The sequence below is a fragment of the Pogoniulus pusillus genome, chromosome 6 (assembly GCF_015220805.1).
Source record: "Pogoniulus pusillus isolate bPogPus1 chromosome 6, bPogPus1.pri, whole genome shotgun sequence".
NCBI lineage: Eukaryota > Metazoa > Chordata > Aves > Piciformes > Lybiidae > Pogoniulus > Pogoniulus pusillus.
Window position 1 is genome coordinate 16,916,612 of NC_087269.1, and position 24,597 is coordinate 16,941,208.

The following is a 24,597-nucleotide window of genomic DNA, read 5'->3' on the forward strand; positions in this document are numbered from 1 at the left end:
GACGCGGATGGGGACCTAACGCATCTGTCGACGCAGGACACTGAACCCTTCCCGACCCGCCCGCTCCGCGAGCTTCCCCCTCACAGGCTCCTTGCAGCCTCCACAGCTCCGCGGCTCGTACACTCAGCACCTCCACGGAACCCCAGTTCCAAAGCCGCACCTCACTCAAACACCCATCCAGCACGGCGCCTGGAAGTAGCAAGACCCCTCAGCAATCACTGTAACAGTCACGACTCAGCTCCCCCTCCACGGCAAGGACAAACCCTCCTCCTCCCGCAGTGCCGCCCAAGAGCGCCCCAACCCACTTCGCGCCACCAGCCGCTGCGCCTGCACCCCAAACTTTGCCTCCAAAGGCAGGAAAGAAGGCAGGCAGGACAGAAGGCAGGCAGGACAGAAGGCAGGCAGGACAGAAGGCAGGCAGGACAGAAGGCAGGCAGGACAGAAGGCAGGCAGGACAGAAGGCAGGCAGGCGGCTGTGAGCCTGCCCTGTCACCCGCGGGCTCGCTGCGCAGACGCAGAGCCCCCACGCCGGGGACCGGCCACCGCTCGGGGCAGACTGAGCAACTCCTCCATTGGCTGCTGCGCACGCGCTCTCAGCGCTGCCCGGGCCAGCTCCGAGGAGCAGGCGCAATCCCCACGCCGGGCAAGCTGTTTAGTTGCCGCGCAGGCGCATTTGAGACCTTTTCGGGAAGGTTCTGTCTCGCAACAGCCTTCCTCTGCAAGGGAGACCTTGTCAGGGTACGGGCCCCCTGCAGCCCCGCTCCTCTCCGCCCCGCCTCGCTGGAGCCCGGGCACTTCGCTGATTAGCGACTCCTGCGGAAGCCCGCACCCCTCTCCGCACAGCCCATCTCCTCTTTGACTGTCCGGCCCCCCGCAGTGAGGCCGCGACCTCCCCACGTCCGCACTGGTCTCTTTTTTAGTTTTCGGGTTTTTTTTCTCCCCCCCCCCCCCCCAAAAGTCAGCGGCTTCCCGGTAGGAGAGAACTTGGAGCGGCTCTCGGCAGGTGGTCCTGCCCGGGGCAATCTGCGTTCGCGGGGACTTGTAGCTTTAAGAAGGGATCTTCACGGCAACCTCAAACGTCTTCTCTGGAGCGGCAAACATGGGCCCTCCGTGGAGACGGAAAGATCCCTTCTTCCCTCTCCTCCCTGCCCCGGTCCCAATGAGATCGGCGGGCCCTGGCAGTGCCCAGGATCTAGCGGAATTGTATCCCTCTAGATGAGAGTGGGGCAGGTGATGTGCTTTCCTTTGCTGAGGTGCCGGCCTCGCCTCTTGCAGCTGCCTGGAGGTTCTTGCCGTTGAGAGGAGTTCTAGCTGTGGGCGCACAAGGGCAGAACAGGCTGCTCGGAGCCGCAGGACAAGGACGGAAGGGACTGCCACGAAGATCTGCATCCCTGCAGCGCTGCTGCTAGAGTTAGAAACCTGCTGCCTCTCCTCTCTTTTGGTCTCCTGGAGAGGAGAGGTGAGTTGTCTTTCTCTCATGTACTGTAGCCGTGAAGAAAATAGGCTAGATTACAAGCTGCATAATTATTTCAGGATGGCTTCAGGCCTCAACTGGCTGCTTGGTTTATTTGACTTGAGAGTCAGCCCTGTGAAAAGGCCCACTGATAGGAGAAAGAGATCAGCACCGTGTTAACTGCGCGGTTCTCTCTCCTTTGCTGCAGTGCCCACTTTCACCGCTGTCTCCTGCTCTGCCTGCTTCTGCTTTCAGCATGGTAAAGAAGAATACTATCCCCGATGGGTGAGTATCCCTTGCACTAAGCAAGAGGCAGGAGCAGGCACAGTCCTGCCCACATAGAAGGGGCACTGACTGCCCCAGATGCTTTCTTGCCATAAGCATCTTCACCACCAGACAGGTAAGGTAGGTATTTTCTCTGAGACAGGAATAACAGCCCTTCCTCCCCCCAAGGTGAGTATAATGCTCCAGCCTGTCTGTGAACACTTCTCCTTCACCAGCCAAACACACTTCGTTCTTCCTAATCTTCCTACCCCCCAGAGTACACTTAGTGGAAAAATTGGAGAGTAGCCCATTGTTCTGACTACTCTGATGTTTGTAACCAGGAGTGGAGAAAGCTGATAAATTGGGAGCAGGCATTTGCATGCATTTCATTAAGGAGTATTTTTGTGGATTCAGGTCCTGAAATATCCAGTGTTTTTGGTTTTAACAAGAGGACAACAAAAAAAAATTTAAAGCCCTAAATGCACTCTACAGATTTTCCAATTGACTGGAGAGTGCATATGGGGACCACAGAACTATCTAGTTTAAAATAGATACAGTTATATTCTGCAGCTCTGATGGGGGAAAAAAAATCAAAGTTTAGAATACTACCCCATGTGTTACTGCTGACATCAGTGAAACTTGAGGGTATGCTGAGGTGAAAAGGCCTATTCTAATGTAATAGTAACTTGCAGTTTACTTGAGGAAACATTAACATTATCTTGGCTATAAGCATTGAATAAGTTTATTAATAGCATTCTTAGGAGGAGCAATGACATATAGAAAACATGATTGCCTGAAAATACAGTGGCTTAAAAGCAACAAATAGTAACTAAAGACAAAAAAATTAAAGTAACTTCAAAAAAGGTTGATGCTTTTTTCTATAGCTAATGACCCTGGAAATTAGAATAAAATTTGCGAAAAGCTATTTAAGTACATCTTTCTCTGAAATTTCAGTTAAAATTTTGACGAAATTGAGCTACCTTGTGTTGGGTTTGCAAGCACTGATGCAGAAAGCATGAAAGAACTGTGCTTGTTTTCTCCATAGTTAACACCAAAACGTTTTAAGAAATGGATGCTTGTTTCTCCCTTGTTTGTTGCCCTTCACATTTGAACTGGAGCAGAGTTCAGGCTACATGCATTTCTTAAATATAGAAGAAGCAGTGAACTGTACTTTGAGCTTCTATGATGGGAAAATAATACCCAGATACCTTTAAAGAAGAGAAACATCTACTGTGGAGTAATTGATTATAATGTTAATGCAACGATCTGATAGAGCTCATGATACTGAACTGCTCTCAGCTTCTACAGATACTTTTTGATACTATTAACAAGTCAAGCTAGACATCCATAGTATTGTTTTTTCCCCAGTAAAGAATTGTTAGCCTCCCAATCTCATGCAGCAGTGCATTGATGTCATTCTTGTGCTAGCACAGCATGCTGTAATTCTTCAATGTGAATTACTTTAGTACACCAGAGGAAACTAGCAGGAACCCAGGAGGGAAGACTTAAAGTAAATAACCTAGGTGATCCTGTGCATGCAGTTTACTGGCATCAGAAATAGTTGCTGACAGAAGTGATTGCAGCACATGGACCAGTCCAGACAGCATACTATGGAAATACAAGCTCAATTATATCACAGTATTGTAATTGCAATAAATCTAGTAGTAATTGGTTTTGTGACAGGGCAATAGAAATGCTGTAGTAGATAAAAGAAAGGCATACCATGTACAGACATTTTTAAAAGATTGTATTTCTGTTATTGCCTCTATTTTTTAATGCAGTTCTTTAAAACCAAATTCTATTATGCTGTTTAAAGCAATACAATACATTCAAGGCTTCAGTTAAGTTCTGATTAGCTAGGAATAGTGCAACTAAACAAGAAAGAGTGATTTTATAACGTTTTCCTTAAAAACTGATTGGCTAATGACTACCATGTTTTGCAATAATTATCTGCAGCATAATTATAGCTGCCTTTATGTAAAGTTGTGCTGTAGCACTGCACAGCTTGCCAGATGTCAGTACTTGGTACTTCGCACCTAAAGTCTTATTAAAGTGATATTTTTTGCTAGTGTTGCCACTGGATCTGTACTGCCAGTTTTGTGATGTCAATTCTTGGTCCACCCTTGTTATTCTGAGTTCAGAACATTTGATCTGATGCTAATTGTACCATCTTTGCTCTGTCAGTAAGAAGAGGTGGTCTGAAAGTAAGACTTCTGGTATTCCTTCATAATCAAAAGCATTTTTCCTTTTTGCCATTAATGTCATGTATAGTGTTCATTGCAACTTCCGTGTTCAGTACTAATTTCTCTTAATCTAGAATATTGGTATTCTAGAGCAGGTTCTATTATAGACATTCGATTATACAAAATGTTTTATGCTTGTAAGACAAGACAGTTTACTTCCTTTCATACTTAAGACTTTTTCCCTGTCAAAAATATTACAATTACAGTATAGAAGCTTTGTTTGTTTTTAGCATATACTAATGTAAGCATTTGTTTCATACGCAATCTAAAGTGAGTTTAGGCTTCAGAAAGACCAGAGAGTTTTCCATAAAGAACTTGTAGAGTAGCTGTACTTTATGTTTTATATAACTCTGTCACTGAGATCTGACAAACTGAAGACATGAGACTTTTGAATTACAATTTAGTTCTTCCATTGTATTGTACCTGTGACTTACAGATTCACAAATTGCATTGGGTTCAAAAGGACCCTCAAAGGTCAGGCTGCCCAGAGACATATCAAGTCTGATTTTGATTGTCTCCAGGGATAGGGCCTCAACCACATCCATGGGCAACCTGTTCCAGTATTTTTCCACTCTCACTGTAAAGAAAGAATTTTTGCTTTACCCAAATTTAGCATAGCTTGTCTTTATCAAGAGCATTTCTGTAATGTCTTCTATTACCTACTTGAAGCAGGAGGTTGCTTTGTAGACCTTGTTCATGATCTTTCTTGGTCTTAGAGCTGACTTGCTTTCAAAAATGTTTTTCAAATATTTTGTTCGTTATTTTTTTTGTTTGTTTTGTGTTGTCCTTCAACTGAGGCTATTTCACTGGTTGCTGCTGTTACAAAGCATGTTGTTGCTCTGGGTTAATCTAGATCACATACCTTGTAAAGTTTTACTTGGATGCATGAAGCTGATTTCTGTTGTTTTACTGAATATCCCTGAAATTTTTAGATGAAAGAAAAAGGCAATAAAACACGATTGCTTTTCACTTAAATTAAAATGGATAAACAAAGTGATAGGCTTTCATGTGAACTAGACTTAAATACCTCTGTCAGACTAGGTAACTAGAGTCTTTAGTGTCAGTAATAATGATGTTTCTTTAACTGGAAGCTATACAAGCATCACAGAAATTTTAGAGGAAAAGCAGAATATTTGGGGGGGTTGCTGTTTTTTTTTCCTAGTTTGATTTGAACACATTTTCCTCAACCAGAAAGTGATTGTTTTATTTACAACAGCAGGCTAAATTCTGTCTGTGTTTTAAGATAATTGATAGTAGTTGCAGAATGATGAAGACTACATGATAGAAAGTGGGAACTGTAAAAGCTAAGTATTTAAATAATTGGTTAATTTGCATGTTTCATTGACTTTTAGGTCTCGATCTGTATGTAGTCCCTGGATTGTTTACCTGTTTGAAAACTCAATAAATCTGTAATTGAAGATGTATCATGTATGTGCAATAGGTCCCTTTTTATTTACATGCTCTTCTGCCTGAATTGCCTTTCTATGTAGATATGCAATTTCTGGGGGTGTTGTGTCTTTGGATAAGTTCAGAAACTCAAACTCTAACATTTAATTGATGCTGAACAAGTTTAAAATATTTAAACATATCTGGCATGTAAAAAGCTATCATAGCTTAGAGCAAGCTTAAGAGTTTGCTTTGCACTTCCTTTTACACACTTCTTGAGATTCTGAAGTAGTTTTGCTTTATGGAAGGACCAGAAATACCACAGATTTTAAGATGCTAGTTTTCTTCAATGTTTGCTGACCTAGATTTTCCTGAGTTTTAAATTCTTGTCACAACATCTATCTAACACAAATGGCATCAGTTCTATGGCCAGACCTATTGCCTCTGCGATGCAAATGCCTACCTGTATTTCTAGGCATAGAAATAAATCTCATGTCTTATTACTGAAAGATGGTGTTATCTTACAGAGACTCTTCTTGCTGTCTTTTCAGCTACTTCATGTCTAGCTTCTTTTTCATTCACCTTGATTATCTTTTAGTCTTTAGTACAGGAATGATGATGGTAACAAGCCTTATGATAACATCTTTGACTTCTGACTTTCTTCCTTCTACTTAATGTTCAAGCAGGACAGAAATGATGTGTCACGTTTTTCATTCATGCTTATTGAAGTACTTATGTCTTTGTTCTTGTGACCACCTAGAGCTCACATTTTTAGTTACTTCTGCCTTCCTGTAGACTTCCTCTGTAAGAGTTTTACTTTATTTAGGCTCTGTCACCTATAATTTCTAACCATATTTATTTGCTGACAACAGAACAAATTTGAATATATGTCCTTAGCCAACCTTTATTTGATTTTAATCTACTGCTTTTAGTCCGAGACAATTTTTAGTTCTGCTGCAGTATGCTGAAATTTCTTTTAAGTAAAATTTTAAAGATAACATGGAATAAATGCTCTTTATATTTTTTTTGATGAAGAGTGCCTTTTGCTTTACTTTCTACCACAGTGCTGTCAGCAGCTTTTGAGATTCTTGCTGATTTTGCGGATTTCTTTTTTTTTTCTGGGAGGATTTAAATGGCTTTAAGTACAGGAGAATAAAAACTCTCAGGTTATTAAGGTCTGACAACAAACTCTGTAATCCTGGTGCATTGTTCTGTCAATCCCTTAATGTGAAAAAGAGTTCAAATTTTTAGCAAAGCCTTTTTTGACCTTGTTAATTAAATAGGACATTTTATCCTTTTTGTGATCATTTCTTCTTGCTCCTAATTGCTTGTATTTATAATCATACTAGATTTCCACTCGTGGTTTTCCAAAAGAAAGAATGTTATAAAAGATGTGAATTTCTTAGTTGTAGCATTTTAAAAGTTGCCTTACTGCATATTGGTCTTCTGTGGTTGGGATTTTAAAATTATGCCTTCCTTTAAAATCTTTCTAGATGTGTATCTATGATTATGGATAGTCATCAGATTGATCCTACTTTTCTAAAGCATTTTATACATTTTATGGTAGAGGTAGCACCAAAGAGTTAGTCATCTAAACTGAAGAAAAAATACTTTGTTTGTCTCACCTCTATGACGACATTCACTGCATTAGTTCCTATATGTTTCTATAGATCCCATTTTCTGATTCCATTTGAAATGGGAAATAAGAGCAAAATACTGGTTTCCAAAAAGACAGGTCATTTCCAGAGTTATTAAAATGAATGAGACAAGAGCTGGTATTAAACCTGATTTTGTCATTGATTTTAATAGTAGTTAAGGTTTAATACACAGCATTTAGTACCTTTCTAAGATGAACTGAATTAGATAAACTATGCACAGAGTGGATTTCACAGATTTGCTGTAGGTTTTAGTTGGTTGGTTGGTTTTTTAACTGAGCAGTTCTTGCAACCAAGATGCTTCATTTTATTGTGGGTTTTGTTAACTGGTATTTTCAGTTCATTTATATTGTGATATTGTTGTGGAGGGCCTGTAGGCCTGAAAGTAGGCTTATTTATGTCTTCTCTGCCTGGACATGTCTCTCTGCCTGCACCAGGGGTAAACGAACACAAAGGGGCACAACAGACTGGGGCCATAAAGTCAGTTGCCCAGGACACCTGATTGTATGAGTCCCCACACGCCCAGCTCGTGCCTGCCTGGTGCTAGGCCCACATGATTCCCCTATTTGGAGTCCAGGCCTGTGGGTTTTGCCTAGTATGGTAAGGCTTGGCTGACTGCCAACCTGATCGGTCATTTGAGTGGCCAATGAGACCATTAACTCAGCCCACATTTAATAAATAGGGGTGCACAGGCTCACGTGCAGCCTTCCCCACATTGCTTGCTTGCCTGCCTGCGTACTTCCTTGCAGCTTTATGCTTGCCTTTAGTCAGCGTTAGACCTGTGCTCAGACTGCACAGAATCCTGCCTCTGCACCTGGAGATCCTGCCTGCATACTCCCCTGGAGAGAGCAGCCAGCAAGATCCAGCCTCACAAGGTCAGAGACTGCCATTTCCCCTGAAACCGGAGGATTCCAGCCTCAGTCCACAGGCAGAGACCCTGAAGAATTGGACACTTGCAGTAGGCTGTGACGTAGCTCTGGAGGGTGATTATTGATCAATCCAAATTGTGGGTAAATACTTGAATGCCTCTGTAATTTCTGTTACCTCTGCCATAAAGCAGAAAGCTGATTATAGTGTAAGACCCCAACGGCATCAAGCCGCGGGGAAAACTCTCTCTCTGTGTTAATAGTTTCAATGTTTGCTAGTTATTAATAAGTTTCTATAGATACATATTCCCATAATGTCTTCATCACCATGTAAAGAACAATTTAATATTAAAGTTCAGTGGTTGGGGGTGGCGAGAGTTGAAAATATTGGAAGTTAATAAATACATATATATGTTTTTATAAATATCCTCTCACCTTAATTTCTCCCCTCCACCTAATCAGCTTAGGTCGCAGAATACCCCCTCCACGACCATAGATATTAATTGATTAATTTACAATACATCTCTCTCGAATGAATGGAATATAGTCTCATATTTATGTTTTCATATTTTACAACGAACGTACAACTGCCAGACACCACAGTGTACAAGCTTGAAAATTCACTTAGGAAAACTTCTAAAGTTAGAAGACTTTTCTTCTGTAACTTTTTTAAGCAGTGCTTTTCGGACTATGACGATAGAGAGTGCGTGCTGCCTTTTTTTGCTTTTCTTTTTCTCTCCTTCTGTATGCAACTGTTCTAAACTAAGTGAACATATGAAGAAGGAGACTGGTTTTATTCCCCTGTTGCAATTGTGAGGTACAAAGTTCCTGCAGTAATTTAGAATGAGGTGAAAGATTTTACTGCAAACACTTTTCTGATTTAATCTCGTTTGCCCTTATACCTTCTCTAATTGTGTGTCTTCTATGTGACAAGCTGTTTGCAACAACGTACTAGTGAAGAGTTGTTACCTCTTTTGTTGTTCTTTATTCATTGTACTAAGCATCTGTGTATGTGGAGACACCTTGTGATCCCTCCAATCTGTTCTTTATCTCATCGTGAAAATGAAAAAGACAGATTAGTGCTAAAGACACTGATGTAGTAGCTTGTTACAGGATTTATTAGTATCAGTTGTTTCTGGTCACTATGCTATAAATATTTCATTTGTTAATTCAAACATCTATGAATGGATGTGTTGTTATTTATACACTTTGACAAGTATAATTTTGGATATTTCATTGGGAGTTTTGACAGTTTTTGTTATGGTCCTATATGAGCATTGTGGACAAAGCAAAATATTCAGTGGCTAGAATATTTTTAAATTGTGTATTACATTTCCTAAACAATGTGTGTTTATGAAATCTAGAAGTTACTGAATGCTTCTTTTAAAGGCAAAGATTAAACATTAATGCATAAATATGTAAGTGAATGGACACCAGCATTGAAAGTGGTTTGTGTTTTAATAGTTAAGTGTTGATTGAAAATGCAGAAAGGCTATGTAGATTTTGAGTCATCCAGCTTCATCTTCAGAGGTCATGGAGTTAATTTGTCCTCACACAAGGAGATGAAATAAAAGTCCTAAATTCAGTAAGCTACCTCTTTGAAGGTAAAGCTGATCTTTGGATAAAGCTTTTACCTTTGGGGAAAAAAACACCTGAAAGTTTTCTCAGTACAATGTGGAATTTCTCCACCAGTTCTTTGTGGTTGTGGGTTGCTAGTATTTTGAGTGTTGCGACAAATCTTCACCTTAGTAAATAATTTTCACTAAGTTTTGGTGTGAAGAAATATATTCTATACTTTACAAACAGCAGACAAGAATGATGCTTTGAAGAAGCAGCTTATTACAAAGTAAGCACATTTACACATTTTTAGTGAAAATTAACTTTGAATTTCATTGTGAATTGAATTAATTATGTGTTCATATGAAAACTTTTTAAAGGTGGTCGATTGATCCAGCTTGAACTTGCCTATGTTAACAGCCAGGATGCAGTAGGAGGAATGTTTAGGAAATCATAGAAGGAAGGGATAAAAAGACTTTTCATATGTCCTGATAATACTTTGAAACCACTTCATGGAATAATTGTAGCTTTGGGGACATAGCTCTACTGTATAATAATAGCAATTGTGCACATTATTTCTAACAAATACTTCCTTTGTGGTGGTGCTTTATGGAGAATGATTATTTTATTGTGGCTCCTAACGTAGACTTGCAACAATAAAAATGTCTTTAAGCTTTGCTGTGAGTTAAATAAGCTTCTGTCCTGATCAGTACTATAGCAATTATTCTGTTGATATTCTTTTGGCATCTTTTAGGCCACTTCTTGTATCCCAAAACAATGCTGACCTACTCATTTTAATAAAATGTATAGCTAGCTTTTATAGTTATTCTAAAAAATAGCTTCTTGGTGAAACAGGTTGCTAATGGAGATTGACTTTTTAAAAGATTTTACTTATATCAGGATTTAATTTGCCATTTGTTTTTAACTTGTGTTCATCAGTTGTGATCAGTTGCTTATGTGGTCAAGGAATTTTAGGAACTGTTGGATTGTGATGTTTGGAAATCAAAACCTAAATATATTACGCTAGTGGCTGCATGGACCATCATAGCATAAAAGATAGCATACCTTTCCTCTTGGAGAAGTTTGAAATAGCTGTGGCACCAGATTTGCCTGATATTTGTAAGATATTGACATTGATAGAAATAACTGTTACCATTTAAAGCAGCATCATTTATATGTGGGGTTTTAACCCTAAAGAATATAGTTTCTTTACCTTTTTTTTCCTGTTTATTCGCACAAAGCTATGAGTGTTTTGTGTTGAATCATGTTATTTTCAAATGTCTGTTAAAAAAATACTTGTTTCATTACAGATGGCGGAGTTTGACACCAGTTGGACAGCCCATACCAGGAACTAGATTTATTGCATTCAAAGTACCTTTAAAAGGGGTATGTATAAAAAACAACTACAGTTTGGCTCTATTATATACAATGCAGGAGGAATGAATAATGGCATGAATATTCATGCAAACTTCATGAAGGATTTATGAAAAAATAATCTGGTTTAGCCATTTTTGTCATCTAATAGTGGCTATTTTTACATAATAGTCTGTATGTTTTCTGTAACAATTTTTATTTTAGTGTTACTCTTTCTCTTTAAAAATCATAAAATCTCTATAATCAATCAGCACAATTCATCTGAATACTATTAAGTGGCCTAAATTCTTTATTTAACATATTTTCATTACTTGCAAGAAAATCATATGGAAGGAGTTCTGCAAGCATGCATTGAAGGATACCAGTCACTGCGGTACTTTTAAATTTTACCAATTCAGATTATCAATTTCATAAGTAAAAAGATTTAGTGGTCTGGAAGAATGCATTATGTTTTAAAAGAACTCTTAATAGATTAAGTAATGCATTAGTACTTCCTTCACATTCTTGCTACCATGGAGAGCCATGAGTTTCATCCTTTGATTCTTTGGGACAATACAAAATGCAGGGGCTGTCTTTTTGGACTCTTCAGTTCTTTGGTGGCTTGGTGCAGAGGGCAAATTAGGACAAATTTGCCCATCTATATAAATTAACACAAGTGCTGTATAAATTAACTCTTAAAGTCCTCACTTCAAGATAGGAAGTAAAAGTTTGCAAGCTGTTTTCAGTGGCTAGACATAACTAGCAGCTAAGAGTCAGTATTCTGTCTAAGCCACTGTCTGCAGGTTGCACTCCAGTATTCATACAAAACAGATTTGGTTGTTGGGGTATATCAGTCCTCATCGCGCTTTCAGTCACCATTTAGTTCAGCAGTGACTGAAGTGGAACACTTGCAGGGTTTTCTTCCTGTGTCTCCTTTTACAATTTCAGTATGATGGTGTGGTACCTTTGACATGACACCGAGGATCTCAGATTTGGTGTTGGTCGTGTTCTCCATGGTACTGATGGATTATACAAGTCATGTATCTTTCTACCAAGACTGTCCAGTGAACAGCTGTATCAGTGAATATAAAATTCAGTAGATTTATCATTAGCTTATTTGTTTGGAAAAGAATCTTTTGCATCATCAGCTCTGTAATTCCATTTGCTTTAGCACTGATTTTTTTTCACAGATGCACTATGTTGGGCATGATTTGTTCAGTACATATATTTCCAGTTCCCTAACAGTCCCAATTTCAGGGCAAGATAGTTAGATGCTAACTCTACCCTTTTCGTGTGGCTTCTGTGATGTCTGGAAAGAGCTCCGTCCACTAAAGATCATAAACAGGGCAGACATTCACAGAGAACATTTATAGCAATGTATCACAAGTATTTATTACTCAGTGTCAGTGCCGTACTCAAAGTGCTGCATATACCAGTGGGCGAAGGATCCCTGTTCTGTGAAGCTGTCTTCGAACTTGGCCGTAACTATGCAAGATACAGAAATGACAAGTCTGCCAGAGCCCCTGTGCTTGAAGCTCATGGAGTTTATGGCAGAATACACATTAAATTCATAACTGGTGAAACTCTTAGACTTTTGCAAAGGTGGTGGAGGGAAGTAAATCTGTCTGGAAGTACTGAAGACCTCACTGGTAAAAGTCTTGTCAGTTGGCCAGAGAGAACAGGCCTCTTAAATACACAACAGTTTTCTTCTGTGGTACCTAATAGGTTGTTGATTTCACCCAAAGGGAGAAAACATTTGCAGTATTTCAAGACTCAAAGGTTATTGCTTTAGGAGATGTGCTGCTAGTAATGGCTTTAATTAAGATCACAGATTTATTTGGAAAGACTCTGTCCTTCCTTACAAATCATCACTGTAATGTTAACAGCAACTTTGTGGTATAAGTAGGGACTAGGCAAGTTCCTTCCTATGCCCTTAGAAGGATTTTTGAATTGATAGCAATTCCTCACAATTCTCAAAGCCCAAGTAAATATTTCAGTTACTGAATACTCAGCAGGAGTTCTGCAGAAAATTCCAAACAATCTCTCAAAACAGTCTTTCATAACACATTTAACTGTTAATCAGGCAATGTCTAGAGGTAAAATTTTTGTAAATTGTATTTCACCTCAGTTTGACTTCATATAATAAAAAGGAAAACTTCTTCAACTTTCTACCATAAACCCTGTCACCTCAAAATTAGTAAATTCAGTTTCATATTTTACTATGCTGCTTAATGGCAGCGAGATAACAGACTCCTAATTATTTTGTTTGAACCTCAACAACCTCTACTTTTTTTTCAGCAGTGCACCAGTATCTGAGATACATAGACATGACTACTTCTATATACTTTCTACCCTATTCTTTTTAGATAGAGCTTCCTAATCACAGTAAAGCTTTAGTAGGACTGTCCTGCTGTACTTTTGTTTGGTTTCCTGCTTCTGTTTATAGTCTAGTGCTTGCTAGAATCATAGATTATAATCCATACAGTCAAAAGAAGGAATGGCTAGTTACTCTGTTGCATTATAGCATCTGTGGTTCTAAGAGATATGTAGTCTGTGGCTACCTTCCTTTCCATTAGTTCTGAGTCCAGTCTGCTTGAATTTCTTGTTGACAAAGGAATTGAGAGGTGGTTGAGGCTGCTGCATCTTTTGCCACTGTATTATTGGTTGTGGCCAAGCCTGTGTCAAAAGGCTCTCACAATGGACAAGCACGCTATTCAGAGAAAATCCACTCTTGCATATATGAGGCATTTTCACACCTAGAGTGAAGAACACATTTCAAAACACACAGCTACAATAGGGTGAGTAAACATTTTTCCCACTGTTTCTGTCAAATGAAGTTAATTATTCAGTACACCAATATGCAGCTTTCCTAGCTTTATTTAATAAATATTTCTCAGTGCTAAATGACATGCAAGTACACTCTGCCAAAAGATGAAGCAGGGATAAAATCATTTGCACATTTGTGGGGAGAAAGTTAAAACCTTTAGAAGAAATGATCTCTTGTATCACAAGTTGTAATGTTTTTCATGTGAAATACACTGTTGATTTTGTATTACTGTGCAGGATGAAGTATGTTTGGGGGAAAATGTGTTGTGGTGGTTTGCTTTTTGCTGATATTTAGTTACTTAGGGATAAGTACACAGATGCTGCATTTTGCAGGATTTTTGTGTCTATCAAATTAGTGGGTTTTAAAATAATGTTTAAGATTTTAAGTGGAAATTCTCACACATTTTCTTGCATTTTCACGTGAATAGGAATACACAACAAATTTTTGCTTATTTGGTTCCTTCAATGTGTGTCATAGGTGGTTATGGTTCTGATACTGTAAATATTCCCTTTTGAAAACTGATGTTTCCTAGTCCGAATTTAAACAGCTGAATATTACAAATGTCTTGTTATTAGAACTTAAAATCTTTCTTTTCCATTTTCATTGTAGGCAATTAACCAGAGGCTTACCCCAACCCAGAAATTTACACCAAAAGACTTAATTGCTGCAATGAAAGCCCTAAATCTGGAGCTTGGATTAATTATTGATTTAACATATACCACACGATACTATGAAGTGAAGGTAATATAAGCATAATAACAGAACAAGGGAGTTACTGCAATCTTAGTTTTAAAGTATTTACACATTCCCTTACCTTGAATTGGAATAGACAGGTGACCTTTCTAGACTCACTTTGTGTCTCCAACATAAACTGAATGTTTTATCTCAGAGGAAATAACACCTTTTTCCAGCTATCTGCATTTGTGGCTTGTTAGTGTAATGGTAACTCAAGTCAGAGTGTCTGCCAGACACTGCAGAAAAGATGCAGAAGGCTTACGTTCCCGGTTCTGAAGACATGCTCTTTTATTCCTATGGTCTTTTTTTACTGATGCTCAGTAGAATCCACTATGGGAGTGTACATTTTGAAACTGTTTATTATGTATTCATTTCAATGTTTTTACCCATATGGTCCAAACAATTGTGATTAATCAGCCTCCTATTTAAAAAGAGAGTAAATAGCAGTGTTATAACTGAATGCCAACATTGACTATGTATGGTCTTGTAAGCATGAAGGGAGTCAGTACACAAGTATGTGTATAATTTATGGTGGGTAGGATAGATACTGTTAATAATTGTAAAAGGGGTTAAAATGGAATTAGAATCTATTCTCTACAGTTAATGTGCTGCCTTCTTTGTAAGGACAAAAAGTCATCTGTAGAAACTGTTCTCTGAGATCAGGTCTTTAAAGTAGAAATGTAAGTGGTAATTTCTGAGAGCATATACAAAATTGTGTCAGAATTGTTTTCAGTTTCTGCTCAGGATTTGCATTGTCTTTATGTTAGATACTGCTTAAGGTATGACTTCAATCATTTTTACTTCTTTTTTTTTCCCTTTTTGTTGCTAGGATTTACCTAAAAGTGTGCAGTATAAGAAACTTTATACTATTGGACTTGAAGTCCCCGATAATGCTACTATCCTGCAGTTCAAAAAATGGGTCAGAAAATTCCTATGGGAAAATGCTGGAAATGGTAAATAGAAACATATTATATTGTAGAAACCAAAACTTTACTTGCAGTGCAGTTTATAATTTACTAATGTCAATACATACTGACAGCAGTGAATCTCGGACTTTCTGTAGCACATTCCACTTCGTGGAACATTTATGTTATGTGAACCACTACCTATCTTTTTTGCGTTCAAAGTGTGTCTTCTTCAAAAATTACTAGTAACTTAAATGCCCTTCCTAATAGCATTATATTTGTGTTACATGTCAAAGTAGCTGCAACAAGACTTTGATCTGTCTGACCCAAACTGTCTACCATCTTAGTATTGTAGCTGCCAGGGCATTTATGGATGTTCTAAATAGCACAAGGTTTCTCTCACAGCAATAAGCACAGATACACGTGTGTAGCTTCAGTGCACTTAGTCTGATATAGCAAGTGTTTATAAGTTAGGAGTCCTTTATTTCCCTCATATCCTAGCCAGTTCTTAGAAATTGTTGTACAGCCACGGTGTCATTCTTCCTACAGTGTGCTCTGCTGCTGATTAAGCATTTATGCAATAATGTAGTTTATTCCAAGAAGGTAAAAGGCACTTTTTGCAGAAATAAACTTGCATTTTGCCACAGTCTGTCTTCAGCTGTTAACATTTTCACTGCCTTTTTTTTGGCTTGGTTGGATTGTTTGTTTTTGCTAGAGATTCTTTGTAGACAGATTTTAACTGTTTCTTTATGCAGAATGGAAGAACCATTCTTTCAAGCTTTCTCATGCTGTGGTTACTTTGTCACTTTCTGTGAAAAAGTAGAGGTATTAACTGGCCAACAGCATACAGTTTTTGCTGCAGAGCATAACCATAATTTTACTGTGGAGGGTCAAGTCTGATTTGTGAAAGAGGTCTGACCTCTCAGATATGAAAGTCTCAATTAGAAGTCCTGGGAAAAATTGAAAAATCTAAGCAGCAGCCATTGTCCTTGCTCAGAAAGTTAGTGTGTAAGTTCTTGCTTTGCTCTTTTTTGGCTTTGAGAAATTACTTGGAGGTTATTAGTTTCCTTCTTGTTTTGACCTAGTGATTTTTCTTGTGACAAAGAACAGTTTATATTTGAACCTTACTCTCAGAATTGAGAGAATCAGTTTGTTACTGGATAAATACCTGCAGTTTCAGCTAGTAAAGCCATTGTGTAACTTCACAGTTGGGAGATCTTTCATATTTATGTTAGCTTACTTGTTGCAATTTAGATTACCCGTAAAATTTCTCAAGATTCTTGTGACAAATAACTTTTGAGAAGTTGTGGATATTTAGTGTCTGAATTCTTAGGACACCAAATTACAGTAAACTCATATGGCAGTGGGACTGTCCTGATGAGTGGCAGTGATATTTTAATCTCATACAAATATTTATCAAAGTCTTATTTCAAAATTTGTTTGTACTTTGTCAATGTCACAACTTTGTTCTAAAATCTCTTTGTTTAAACTCTTAATCATGTAATATGCATTTAGTCTTATGCCAACTTAGCCCTTAAGTATTGTTGTTCTTATTTTTACATTGAATACCTCCGACTTGGTTTTACAGTCTAAAACAAGCTTCCTATGTCCCTTCTCATAAGCTTCTGTTGTGAGCATTATAATAGCCTTTTCTGGATATAATTCAATTTTATTTATTCCTTATTAAATATGAGTAACTAGAATTATATGGGGTTGTCAGGATGAGGTTTTATCAGTGCCTTGCATGAACATATTAGCTTTACTCTATTTCTGCCAGAAATACATGATTTAAAACACCCTAGTAATAGTAAATTATTCTGCTTGTTAGTCTTTAGCTGATTAGTGAAACCTTTCCAAAAAAAACGATGTCTTCAGAGATTTTCGGTGCTTCTTCAGGTATTTCATACCCTTAGACACTAGGAGCATTATGTGTATTTTCTCCTTTTTCTAAGTTTTACAAGAAACTGTACATTTGAAGTTCCTCGATTTTAGCTTTGCTTGTTTAGAACTGCTTTCAAAACTTTATTCTTTTACTACTGCAGTTCTGGCTGAGGCAATCCACTTTACCTATTGTCACTTCTCTTTCTTTTTTCCTGTGTTCTGCAGAGTTAATATCAATTTTCACAGGTTTGGAAGTAGTCAGCTAACTGCTGCTAAAGATTACCATAAAGAGGACAAAGTCTGGATTTGTCTGTTTTTTTACAGGCTTGACAGTATAGTTTTGTAAATAGCAAATATTTATAATTACTTTGCTAGAAAAGTACCTTTTTTGCATTTGGTTTTTTGTTTTTTTTTTCCACTAGTAGTTTAGTAATTGCAGTTTCTGAAGTATTAAAGCTTGTCTTTTCCTTTCTGACAGAGAAACTCATTGGCGTTCACTGCACTAACGGAATTAATAGAACTGGCTACCTTATATGCAGGTAAGGGTTCTCAAAAGATAGTATCCTTATATTAATCTGTAATCCCTTCAGGACAATAATATAATCATATTTTTCTTCAGATATCTTATAGACGTTGAAGGCTGGGATCCAGAGGTGGCAATCCAAGGTATCTATACAGTTTTGAACTAAGGCAGATTGCAATTCACAATTGCTACAATTACATTCACAAATAACTACAATTCTATTTCATCGAATCATAGAATGGTTTGGGTTGGAAGATGACCTCCAAAGGTCATCTAACACCAGCTCCTCCTTCAGTAAGCAAGGGCATTCTCAACTACATCAAGTTGCCCAGAGCCTTGTCAAGCCTCACCTTGAATATCCAGGCAAGGGGCCTCACCTACCTCTCTTTAGAGTTATTTCATGTGCTGGCTTCCACAAAAGCTTTTGTCTGACTGTTGACTCTGTTCTAAGCAAGACTTGAGCATTAGCAAATTGACAACTTGATAGGAGTACATTTCAGCTGCTTAAAATCTTACATTTTTCATTTTGAATTTGAAGGATTTTCAGTCATAAGTTGCTACCACTACTAGTTTTAGTTGTTTAATCCAACAAACAAAAAAAAGACTAAATGGTGCCAGCTTGCTGAAGTTTTTTAGATCAAGTTAGAATTGTTTCAAATTGAACATCTCACAGTGAACAGAAGCTTGCCTTTCATATTTGTGCAACTCAATTTGAACACATTTCATTGCAATGTCTTTTTTTTTCTTTAGCTTTTGGTGATGCTAGAGGTCATCACATGGATGGTCTTGTTTATCTCACAGATCTCAGAACACAGCCAATGAGAAGGTAAGGAAAAGCTTTTGATGATTTGGTTAAGATGTCCCAGTATGTCTGCTGGGCCAAAATAAATTTCATCTTAAAACTTTAATATGCAAGTACACATATATTGTAAGAGTTCTGATAGGAATAACATGAAATACAATGTATTTAGTTCATCTTTTGAATTTATATGGTTCAAAAGATTTTTTTAATATGACAACTACTGTTGAAGATTGGTTTTATACTGTGACTAGTGTACTTAGTCTGTATTCTCTCTTAAGCTTAAAGGAGCTGCTGCAAAGATCTTTATAATCTTCATGATATGCCTGCTGTTGTTAGCATGGTAAAAACAGATATTTTAAAACAAAAAGAAGCACTACAGTTTTAGGAATAAAAGAAGTATGGAAAAAAAGAATATTGTTCTCAAATTCTCTGTTAATAGTAGTTGTATCCCTGGTATGTAAAAATGTCATGCTTATCATACCCAAGAAGTTATTTCTTCCAATAGTATCTTGTAGCAGAAAACTGAATTTAAAATCACTACCTGAATGATAGTTTAGTTTAACTGAATGACCTTTGTTTTACTGCTATCATTACTTTATAGTCTCTGCATGATTGTTGGTCCCATGTCAGATTTTTTAATAGGTCTGATGCTTACCTCAAATCCTTTTGGATGTTGTTGCAAGCTTAGGAATCACGGTATGGTTTGAGTTGGCAGGGGCCTTAAAGATCCAGTTCCAACCCCTCTGCCATGGGCAAGGACACCTTCCAGTAGACTGGCTAGCTCAAAGCCTCATCCTGCCTGGTCTCAAAAGAATTCCAAGGATGAGGTATCCAAAACTTCTCTGGGCACAACCCATTCCTGTGTCTCACTAATAAAGAACTCTCTCATAATAAAGAACTTCCTCCTAATGTCTAAATCTGCCCTGCTTTAATTTAACATCCTTGACCCTTCTCCTGTCACTACATTCCTTTATAAAATGTTGCTCTGGCTTCTCTGTAGGCCCCTTCAGGTACTAAAAGGCTACTATAAGGTCTGCCTGGAGTCTTTCTTCTCGAGGCTGAACAGACCCAACTCCCTCAGCCTGTCCTCACAGAAGGGGTGTTCCATCCCTCTGATCATATTTTGGCCCTCCTCTGGACCCTTTCCAACAGATGAGTGTCCTTCTCGTGTTGGACACTCCAGAGCAGGGTGCAGTACTTCAGGCAGGGTCTCACAAGAACAGAGGAGAGGGGCAGAATCACCTCCTTGATTTGATGGCCAAGCATCTTTTGATGCAGCCCAGGATAGTTGGCTTTTCGTTCTGCCAGTGGACATTGCTGGCTCACATCAAGTACCTCATCAGCCAGCAGCCCCAAATCATTCTCTGCAGTGCTGCTCTCAATATACTTATCACCCAGCCTGTATTTGTGTTTGGGATTGCCCCAACCCAGGTGCAGGACCTTGCACATAGTTTTAGCTTTGCTGCACTTCATGGGGTTGGCAAGGGCCCACTTCTCAAGACTGTCGAAGTCCCTCCGGCTGGCACCCCTTCCCTGCACCACACAGCTTGGTGTCATCAGCAAACTTGCTGAAGGTGCACTTAACCTCCCTGCCCACATCACCAACATGTTCACAGGATCACAGCACCAGTCCCTGAGGGACTGCACTTGTCACAGGTCTCTATTTGGATGTTGAGCCATTAACTGCAACATTTTGAGAGTGGCCATCTGGCCAGTTCCTTATCTTCAGAGTGGTCCATCCATCAAATCCATGTCCTTCCAATTGAAAGACCAGAGTTTAGGTATTCTTTTTGTATTTTCTGCAGCCCTTCCCCAAATAAAATTGTAAGATTAAAATTTGCAAGATAAACATTTACAAAATTAGAATTTGCTGTTGCAAATGCCTGTAAATTTAACTTAACATAGAAACATTTGTGTCATTCTGAACTGGTTTGGTTTTGTTTTTTTTTCTCAATAGTGTTTTGAAAAAGAAAGCTTATGTGAGATGTTTTTATTCTTCTTAGTAACCTTGGAATGGATGTATGGGATTCGGATGAAGATATTATCCCCCCACCACATGCGGCAGAAGCACCTGCAGAGCAGTTCCCAAATGAAGATTTTCAGGGGTAATAGGCTGAAACATGGAATTAAAAGCAAAAAACACCCAAAACTCTAAAAGCAACAAAACAAACAACTAAGGAAAAAAAAAGCACAGTGGGAAGGCTATTTTTTGTCTTGTTTAAAATATTGTAGATATTCTAATTTAAAAGAGATTTTATGGATATTGCCTATCCAAGCAAAATATATTTGGAGAATTGGATGAAACAAATATAAATGAATGTTTGTCTCAGTTTCTGCTATGACGTTGAAAACTTTATAAACTTGCTTCTCATTTGGATTGTTAGTAGCTTTTATACCTATTTACTTAGAGTGTTTTTTGTATCACTTCTTGGTTAAAAACACTTGTTTTCATTAATGACTTGTGGCCCATAGAAGTGTGATGTTCTATTCAAGACAAAAACTTCTTTACAGGTCTGGGAAAAGATTAAGAATTTATGATGACCACTCTCACAATGATTTGCAAGGACAGATACAGTTGAGAGATTTTGATTATATTGATAAGGGACCTGAACAACGAAGAAGACCATTTCATGACCATCAGACTCAGGATGATTTAAGAGCACCAATGCAGATGAGAAACTGGGACTACAACAGGGGACCAGGACAGAGGCGAAGACCTTTTCCTGATCATCAGTTTTGTGATGACTATCAAGAAGACATGCAGCCAAAGGACACAGACTTCAGTAACAAGGGACCTGGACAAAGATTGAGACCTTTTCATGGATGCCAGTTTCATGATGATTTGCAGGCAGAGAGACAATCAAGACATAACAAATTTAACAGAGGCCATGGACAAAGGCAGAGATCTTTTCCTGACCATCTGTCTCGCAATGATTTTCATGAAGATAGGCAGTCAAAGGATTTTGATCTCAATAGCAGGGGCTGGGGCCAGAGAAAAAGACCATTCCATGACCACCGATCTCATGAATTTCAGGATCAGATGCAGCTGAAAGAGTTAAATTGTGTTAAAAAAAGTCCTGGCCAAAGACTAAGATCATTCCATAACTACCAGACACATGATGATGTACAGCCACAGCAACTAGGAGATTTGGAATTCGTTAACAGGGGTCGTGGGCAGAGGTTGAGGCTGTTCAATGATCGCCAGCCTCATAATGATTTACAAACAGAGATGCAGCTAAAGGATTATGATAGTAAAGGTCCTGGACAAAGACACAGAGTTTTTCATGACCATCAGCCTTATGATGATTTAGAGGAACAGACTCATCCAGAAGACTTTGATTATGTTAATAAAGGCCACGGACAAAGGTCAAGACCTTTTCATGACCATCCAGGTCATGATGATTTGCCACAAGAATGGTGTTCAGACAGGTAAGGCATCCTTGAACTGTAAGACCAGAATTCAACAGTAAGTTGAATAACAAGAAGAACAATAAGCACTTGTAAATTGAATTTCAAATGTTATTCTTTTAAAATCATATATAGATGATCAATTAATTCACTCTTGTTACTTTGACTTATGGAAGAGTTTGATGTAAGCTGGAGTGTTGCAGCTTTGAAAGCCAGTATTTCCTGACTTAGATGGTTCTGTTTTTTCAAAGCTTATATGTTTTGTTTAGCTTTTTAGAGTTGCCTTGAAACTAAACTTTGTCTCACTTTGTTTTGTGTAGAAACTTAGATTGAAAAAAAAATCCTCAAGACAGAAGAAGATATTAAATTTTATTTATTCCTTTAACCAGAGATGAACAATAATGCCACAAGGAAGTTTGGCTTGCATTTGTTTATTCCATGCATTAGTAATATGTTAGAAATCCCTTTCCTTCTGAGTTTGTATCATATTCTCTCAAATACACTTATCACTTCTGTAATCACATAATATTTCAACATAGTTGTAATATTTCAGAATGTATGTCAGGTGTTTGTTGGGTTAGTGAAGTTCAATTTAATTTCGTTATTATACTGGTGAAACAAAGGATATCATTATAAAGAAACATACTATTTTTAGGTGTTAATACAATTAAGATTATTAAAATTGTAAGTAAAATTCAGTTACAAGTACAAATATTTTTATTCCATTTGATAAATGCATTATTTTTCAAAAGTTTATAACTGCTGGTATTTTTCTTAATGTATTTTTTTTTTATTATGTGCAGAAGTCAATCTTTTTCTTCCCATGAGAGTGTACCAGAACCTCATTTCTCCTCATCTCCTTCACTTCACAGAGATTATGGGTCTGATAATGAAGACTTCAACAGAAATTATAGGTAAATATCAAATATCATACATTGTTTTCTGACTTACCTTTATACTGTTATTCCCTCAGTTTCTCAGATAAAAGAATACAAATATTGATGTTAATATTTTTGCTTAAATGCAATTTAAACCATTGAATCAGAACACTGAACAAATAATGGGACTAACTTGTGACCCATCTATATTGTGTTTGATTGTGATTATGAAATAGTTTTGAGAATCTGTGGCATAAGTCGTTGCTGTGACAAGCACAGTTCAAGCTAAAATACTACAAAATGGGAAAAGCTACTGTCAGTAAGCAAGAAAGCAAAAAACAGATGCTGTGTTTAACTCTTACCTGCTGTCTGCAACAGGCTAATGGATTTTACTGTGAGGGATGGTCAGACACTGAAGCAAGTTGCCCAGAGCAGCTGTGAAATCCTCATCCTTTGAGATACTTGGTACTCTGCTGGATGTGGCTACTGCACAAACTCATCTAATAAGACCTAATTTGAGCAGATGGCCACAAGTTCTTCTAGACATCCTTTCCAGTCTACATTAATCCATAGTTAAGTGAGAGAAAATATTTTGAAGTTCTGAATTGGCTTTACACTTCACTCATTTTACAAAATTAGGTACTTCAGAGCAAAAAGAATCTAAAACAAAAAACATATATTTAATATATATACATTTTTAGATTGCTACATACATATTTTGTAGGAGAGTGATTCTTCTATTGCAGAAGAATTAATCATTTAAAGTATATGGAGATATAAAACCCAAGTATATTATTGCCTGTTGAGACTATGTACCTAACTACTACTATATATTATTCACAAAAATGAAAACATGAGTTTGGGAACAAAAAAATACCCCTACATAAAGACACGCGGAGTAAACAGAGCATTTTAATTAGAAACAGCACTTGGAAACAAAACATCTTTATTAGAATTACTTACTAGAAGATGGTGTCATTTTAATCTAGTATTGAAAAATAAACAAGTTTGCAGCATCCAGTATGAAGGATTTTAATCTTAGAGGGTAAAAACAAAAAATGAAGGTCTTAGTTGTTCTTTTAAGGTTACACAGGTTTAATTTCTAGTGGTGACCACCAACAATAAATCAAATATTTCATTTCTAGGGCTTTCACTCTTGCTATTTGTTCTTTTACAGTAATCGACCAAATTGTGCTGAAGACAATAGGAGAATGCATCCCTTAGATACATTTAATAGAGGAAAAAACAGATTTGCACCATATTCTCCACAAACAATGGATCCATCTTCATTTGGACACCAAGAAGAAAGTTCAGCAGAGTATGAAAGAAAACCTTTTCAAGGTGAAACTACTAGAGAAATGGAACAGAGGAAAAGATTACCAGTTGTAAGAGTTGATTACAATTATGGTCTGCCATTAGATTATGGACCTGAAGAGGAGGAGAGAACACCTTACAATTTACCTGCAAGAGACCGCTATAACTGGAGCTGAATAAATAGGACAGTGTTTGCTCAGCTTAAACTTACTTTCACCCATTTTAATTTGTATGTGGACCAATTATTTCTTTATTTTTTAAAACAAATTAGGAAAATGTAAATTTCAGTGACAGAGCCTTTACTCCTCTCTATTGTAAGACTAGAATCTACTGACATTTGGTTCTTTAAATTTATCAGGGTATATTTGTTAAGTGTAGTTGGAGACAAGGTCTCAGTACACATGGAATTAAGTAATTCTTCCTTTCAGTGAGATTGGAACCCTGTACCTTAAAATAAACAACTTTCTGAGTGATTGTAGTGTCTTTTGGTTTACATTATGTTAAAATGCATGTGAGTTCCAGATGCAAAACTCATAATAAAGTAGTG

The 24,597-nt window shown here is 37.7% G+C and overlaps 1 protein-coding gene across 1 annotated transcript; it reads left to right on the forward strand.

The window, feature by feature from the left end:
* The first annotated feature begins 486 nt into the window (after nt 1-486).
* LOC135176067 (uncharacterized) lies at nt 487-24,523 on the forward strand. The gene is made up of 13 exons (XM_064144693.1): nt 487-738; nt 1,276-1,459; nt 1,662-1,738; nt 10,735-10,810; nt 14,214-14,345; nt 15,169-15,292; nt 17,604-17,664; nt 17,745-17,791; nt 18,399-18,474; nt 20,454-20,555; nt 20,962-21,879; nt 22,662-22,772; nt 23,914-24,523. The coding sequence occupies exons 3-13, from the start codon at nt 1,710-1,712 to the stop codon at nt 24,224-24,226; spliced, it is 1,989 nt and encodes a 662-aa protein (XP_064000763.1). The 5' UTR covers nt 487-738; nt 1,276-1,459; nt 1,662-1,709; the 3' UTR covers nt 24,227-24,523.
* The last annotated feature ends 74 nt before the right edge of the window (nt 24,524-24,597 follow it).